Source organism: Oncorhynchus masou, chromosome 13 (assembly GCF_036934945.1).
Source record: "Oncorhynchus masou masou isolate Uvic2021 chromosome 13, UVic_Omas_1.1, whole genome shotgun sequence".
NCBI classification, from domain to species: Eukaryota; Metazoa; Chordata; class Actinopteri; order Salmoniformes; family Salmonidae; genus Oncorhynchus; species Oncorhynchus masou.
The window spans coordinates 61,885,461-61,891,435 of record NC_088224.1 but is presented as its reverse complement, the minus strand read 5'-3'; the positions used below and the strand labels follow the sequence as shown (position 1 = coordinate 61,891,435).

The window sequence follows — 5,975 nt, the reverse complement described above, 5'->3', positions numbered from 1 at the left end:
AACCAACCACGTATGCGAACTCTGCACCAAAACCTCGCCTGCTCACATAAACAACTTACCTTCATCTGAGTTTATAGAACGGTGCTGCGGCCAGCTACCAATTAAATTCATATAATTTTCTTGGCCCTAGTCTTATTCGCTTGTAAACGACATCAAATACATTGGTTTATGCGATACAGTACAATAAACAGCTAAATTGTGACCCCATACAATTTCACGTCGAAATGTGACTGCGACACTGTAGCCTAATTCTTAAAGGGCCAGTCTCCGAATGATGACCCCCTGCTGACGAGTTCCCATAAATTACATGCATTCAGGAAACAGTAAAGTTAGAAAATGTAGTTCATACGCCCATATTACTTGTATATTTTTGTTTAATTAAAAATGCTAATGACAATCATACATTATGTACTAGGTTAGCTAATGATGAAATGAAAACTCAGAATGATACAACTGATGTTCATAGTGGATTCAATAAGCGAACAGAACAGAAAGCTCTCAATCCCATTACGTTTTTCACTCAATTGTGAAGTTCCATCATCATTTACCAATACAAAGATCCTTTATTACAATATGTATATCATTGTAATACATATTCCACTGACAACTTTAGAAAAACAAAGTGCTGAGCCATTTCTGGAAGTGGGGACATCTGATACTAGATGTATCAAATGTAAATATATTTTGAGACTTACACTAAGAGTTACTAAATATACTTGATACAATGAAGCGCAATTGTGTCAAAGGTAAAAAAGCTAAACAATTGTATGTACATGACAGCTGAATAGCTGCGGGAAAAATCTTTACTTATAAGAGCTAAGATGGTTTTCCGTATGTAAAATGTGACCATTTAATGACCTATCTGCAAACTCCTTCAGACTGATTTTATAGTGAAGTGAGAATATTCTTCTGGTTTGGGGTCAAAAGTTCTGTCACAAGGTAAATCTACCATTCCTCCACTGAGATATTCAAATTCTATGATCTAACATCCTTCTTCTCCCCTGACTACCCATCACTGAGTGTCTGCTGTTGCTGCTCCAACAATGCCATTCTGTCGCATCTGGTTCCTCAGAATCTGGTTCTTGGATTTCCAGTCTTCTACCTGTGCAAAATTGGAGGGAAAAAGCAGCTCAATCAAAGCCTATTATTACAGCTGATGCATGGATTTGTGAAAAACTATCCTATGGTTTGGTATTTTGTTTGCAAGTTACATTTTCAGCATGTTTGAGGGGTACAGTTTGAGCACAGCGAGGTGCAGACCCCCTAACCTTGATCACTTTATAAGTAGTTAATACGTTGTTGTTTGGATGCACAGTGATTCGTAGATCAGTGATGTTGCGCAGTCTGACTACAATGCTGTCAAATCTCCAACACACATTTTTTTCTGTGGTTATGTGTGATTGCATACAATTAGTGTTGCAGTAAGTAGGTGAACAGGATTGATGATAGAACAAAAATCTCTCACTCACTAATCCTACAGCCTAATCAGCAAAATCCAAACCTGAACCTAATTTGAACCGATTACAAAGCGTGAATGAATCATAGTAGGCTGCATTTACACAGGCAGCCCAATTCTGATCTTTCCCACTTATTGGTCTTTAGACCAATCCGATCAGCTCAGAATTGGGCTGCCTGTGTAAACACAGCCATAGGATCTTACCTCCTGCCTCAGTAGTTGGTTGTCCATTCTGAGCCTTTCCAGGGTGCTTAGGTCATCCCCTAGTCTAAGGTTGTTCTGCCGAAGTTCCTGGATATAGTCACAGGCTTTGGAGAGGATCCCACCTTTACTCTGGACCAAAACAGAAGGACCGTGTCACCCTCTCCCATGGAGGGCCAGGATGTTTTTCCTGAGAATGTGTTCTGACATGGAAAAACTCTAGGTCCTCATTTTTAAATCGCTAAATTCTTTCTAGTCAGTTGACATGTTCAGGAAAAACTCCTGGCCATACCCATGAGACTAGAGTGTGACCCATTTTATGGTGATACTGACCTCATTACTGATACTGACCTGCCCTGACTTGGTAGGGTCAATGTTGCAGTCTGGGATGGTCTTTGAGAGCGTGACAATCCAGTTGTTGATCTTGTCCCTGCGTCTACGTTCAACTTGGAGACAAATTACACAATAACACATTTGAGTAGGCAAGCAGGGCAACATATGATTCTGAGCTCAACGTGACATGCAAACCCAACTAGCATTTAATAGACATTTCATATGAAGTATTGTATGAGTAATTTATGATGGCTATCTAGGTCTCACCCTCGTTGTGCTGGGCTCGCCTTTTGTCATCTCTAGAAGTGCGTGGGACCTCTGATTTTCTGCAAGACACAATCAGTATAGACATGAATAAACAGATATTACCATGTAAACCATTGTCATACACAGTATACATACCTATGTGCAGCTAAAACAGTAACAAGGCTAAGTAATTAAGACCCAACACAAAAAGAAACATGAATGTGCACGGGACAGTGTGACTAACTAGTATGGTAACTGTGATGATTCTCCTGGCTTCTGCAGTCCAGTACCCACTGTACTGATCAAAATGGCAGCTTACGTGTTATAAGGTTGTGTGCGAGGTGCAATGGACCGCTGGTTGGCTCCCGTCAGCACTTCCTGGGGGGACATCATCACATACAACTGCCCTGAAACAAAGAACAAAGAAGTCCCTTGCTTCCTTCAATCCAAATTGTCCATATAAATGTATCAATATCAAATGTCAATCAAAATGGAAAGCCAATTGGAAATAAATGCATAACCTGGTGGAGCATAGAAATGGGATCTATTCATTCTATGTGATTGAGTCTCCTTAATCTCCTCACCAGTGGGAGTGCTCTGACTTAGATGTGTATCAGATGCCTGCACCACGCTGGTTACCATGGTGCCTGGTGAAGTATCAGCGATGGTGGCAGGGTAGTAGGTGTAATGCGTCTCAGTGCCGTCCCCTTCCAACCCCTCGGACTGAGAGAACACAGCCTACAGTAAGAGGACACCTTTGTCAGTGTTGAATAACAATCAGAACTGTATACAGTAAGGAGTAGAAGTAGAGGAATAGAGTAGATCATCTGTATTATCCTAGATGAAAAACAATGCTGTTTGATTTACAGAATCTGATTGAATACTACTAGCCTGGTGGACAAAACTGGTTAAAATGTATGTAATTACAACCAGAAACAGGTTGAAATTACTAATTTTGGCATAATTTCAAACCAGTGTTTCCCGCTGGGAGAGCCCCAAGTCCTGCTCGTATAAATTCTCACCTGGGTCATAGGCTGTGTGGCTGCAGGGAATCCAGTGAGCACACTGACCGCTGTGGCTCCATCACTTTGAGCCTCCAACTGTCCATCAGACACCTGGATGACTCTGTATGTCACCTTCAGCAAAAGAAAACACACAGGTTTGCTGGGCGAAACATCAAATCGGTCATTAGTAATGACAGAAGACTGAGCCTCAGAAAACTGTGGATGGGCATTGGCTGGGCTCAGAGCTCTAGCTCAGAGGCTTCAGCTAGATCTAGTGAGCCCTGTAGAGTATGCTCTCCCTAACTGTACCTGCCCAGCGGGAGGGTAGTACAGCTCCCCTACCTGCCCCCCAGCTCCCTCCGTCTTGAATAGATACTTTATGGGATGCTCTGAGGAGAAGGTGGAGGCAGACTGAATGGTGGCGATGGCAGCTGATGGGTCATCAGCTGTAGCCACTGCACCTGAAAGAGCAAAAAAAAAACGCTATAATATAAGCAAGAAAATACCATGGGTGTCTTCTGATGTTTTGAGGGGCATTATTTCCTTTCCACATGACATTCGTTACCTTCTTCAATGACATGTGCACTTTCATCCGGGTCTGGACTTTTCTGTTGACTACATAACAAAATGAGAAGAACAATGATAATACACAGTAACACACCGCTCTTTCAACTTGTACTAGAATATGATCTTTACGTACATATTCTTTATCCCTTTACACTTGTGTGTATAAGGTAGTAGTTGTGGAATTGTTAGGTTAGATTACTCGTTGGTTACTACTGCATTGTCAGAACTAGAAGCACAAGCATTTCACTACACTCGCATTAACATCTGCTAACCATGTGTATGTGACAAATAAAATTGATTTGATCATCCAGCCCAACACTCAAATGTATTACAACAAATCATGTGGAAGTAGCTTTGGTTAAAAAATGATGATGGTTAAATAAATGTATTTTTAGCTCACCCCTTCATTTTCACAGTGTCAACTGGAAAGAGAATCTCCTTCATTCACCCGGGAGATAAACAGGCTTGAGGAAAATGGACAAGTTGGTTATTTTTTGGGGGAAACAAACTAGGCTACAGAAACCCAATCACAAACCTAAAACCTCTGACATCCAAACATTGATACAGGCTCTGTGTGTATTCAACTAGAATCTAGAAAGCCTTCAAGGAAATATACTGTGTGTTTAATTGAAGTGATAACAGTACTCTTTAGGCCCCTTCAGTAGTTAGTCAACGTTACACACTACAATGTAGCCGCGAGCGTAGTACCTCATTCAACAAATAACTAGCGAACATTACCCGGTAACTTTAGCAGATGCATTATATTGCTGAAGACGTCATGCAAACAGCTGCAACGAAATATACAAATTATAAATGCCGAATCTAGCTTTCTAAAGAAGTAAGTTAACTAACCAACACACATACCGATGTTTACTTGTATAAATGACGAATATGTAGCTAGCATTAGCATAAAGCTGCATTATTCCAGCGGTTCCTTCAAGCTGCGACGGGTCACAAAGCATCTTTGCTATAGCTAATGTTATGATTTAACGTAAGCTAGCTATTTAGCCAGTAATAAAGCCAAGCAAATGTCCAATATTTGGTTTTTGTACAACACTGCTTAAAACATCGAAGAAAATAGCTACATACAAGAACGGAAAATTGTAGCTACTTACCGTGCAATTGGCCCCTCCCCAGTTGTTTGTCAACATTACTGGCTGTCTGCGCCAATGACTGAATGGTCTGCGCATGTACCAACTTTTCGGTGCGCTTCATTTACACCGTCTGGCGCGCTCAATAGCAGATTAGGTCTGTGTATCATTCCACTGCTCCGCGAAATTGCGCCGGGTAAGAAATCAAGCGGATCTAGATTTGTGGCCATCTTTACCGGGCTTCATCAACTGTGCAGATCTAGGATTAGCAGTTTAACCACACCACTGGTATTTTATTTTTATTTTATTTCACCTTTATTTAACCAGGTAGGCAAGTTGAGAACAAGTTCTCATTTACAATTGCGACCTGGCCAAGATAAAGCAAAGCAGTTCGACACATACAACGACACAGAGTTACACATGGAGTAAAACAAACATACAGTCAATAATACAGTATAAACAAGTCTATATACGATGTGAGCAAATGAGGTGAGATAAGGGAGGTAAAGGCAAAAAAAAGGCCATGGTGGCAAAGTAAATACAATATAGCAAGTATAACACTGGAATGGTAGATTTGCAATGGAAGAATGTGCAAAGTAGAAATAAAAATAATGGGGTGCAAAGGAGCAAAATAAATAAATTAATAAAATACAGTAGGGAAAGAGGTAGTTGTTTGGGCTAAATTATAGGTGGGCTATGTACAGGTGCAGTAATCTGTGAGCTGCTCTGACAGTTGGTGCTTAAAGCTAGTGAGGGAGATAAGTGTTTCCAGTTTCAGAGATTTTTGTAGTTCGTTCCAGTCATTGGCAGCAGAGAACTGGAAGGAGAGGCGGCCAAAGAAAGAATTGGTTTTGGGGGTGACGAGAGAGATATACCTGCTGGAGCGTGTGCTACAGGTGGGAGACTTTATGGTGACCAGCGAGCTGAGATAAGGGGGGACTTTACCGAGCAGGGTCTTGTAATTGACATGGAGCCAGTGGGTTTGGCGACGAGTATGAAGCGAGGGCCAGCCAACGAGAGCATACAGGTTGCAATGGTGGGTAGTATATGGGGCTTTGGTGACAAAACGGATTGCAC

At 41.4% G+C, this 5,975-nt stretch overlaps 1 protein-coding gene across 5 annotated transcripts; it reads right to left on the bottom strand.

Annotated features, from left to right (window-relative positions):
• Window positions 1-356: 356 nt before the first annotated feature.
• LOC135552781 (upstream stimulatory factor 1-like) lies at window positions 357-4,995 on the bottom strand. Of its 5 annotated transcripts, none has more exons than XM_064984623.1 (11): window positions 4,923-4,995; window positions 4,208-4,271; window positions 3,806-3,855; window positions 3,550-3,701; window positions 3,259-3,372; window positions 2,821-2,974; window positions 2,556-2,643; window positions 2,258-2,316; window positions 1,991-2,103; window positions 1,661-1,789; window positions 357-1,102 (listed from the first exon to the last, which is right to left on the bottom strand). In XM_064984623.1, the coding sequence occupies exons 2-11, from the start codon at window positions 4,249-4,251 to the stop codon at window positions 1,013-1,015; spliced, it is 993 nt and encodes a 330-aa protein (XP_064840695.1). In that variant the 5' UTR covers window positions 4,252-4,271; window positions 4,923-4,995; the 3' UTR covers window positions 357-1,012. The 5 variants fall into 5 exon arrangements, with proteins under 5 accessions (XP_064840695.1, XP_064840698.1, XP_064840699.1 ...); XM_064984626.1 differs by having other exon boundaries at window positions 2,009-2,103; XM_064984627.1 differs by having other exon boundaries at window positions 3,583-3,701.
• Window positions 4,996-5,975: the final 980 nt, after the last annotated feature.

What these genes read in the sequence shown, in the direction of transcription:
- LOC135552781 (XM_064984623.1), bottom strand. Translation starts at nt 4,251, where the DNA reads ATGAAGGAGATTCTCTTTCCAGTTGACACTGTGAAAATGAAGGG. An exon ending in ACTACCCTCCCGCTGGGCAG is followed by an intron (nt 3,373 to 3,549) that starts GTACAGTTAGGG and finishes CTTTTGCTGAAG; the next exon opens with GTGACATACAGAGTCATCCA. An exon ending in GCGAGCCCAGCACAACGAGG is followed by an intron (nt 2,104 to 2,257) that starts GTGAGACCTAGA and finishes TTTGTCTCCAAG; the next exon opens with TTGAACGTAGACGCAGGGAC.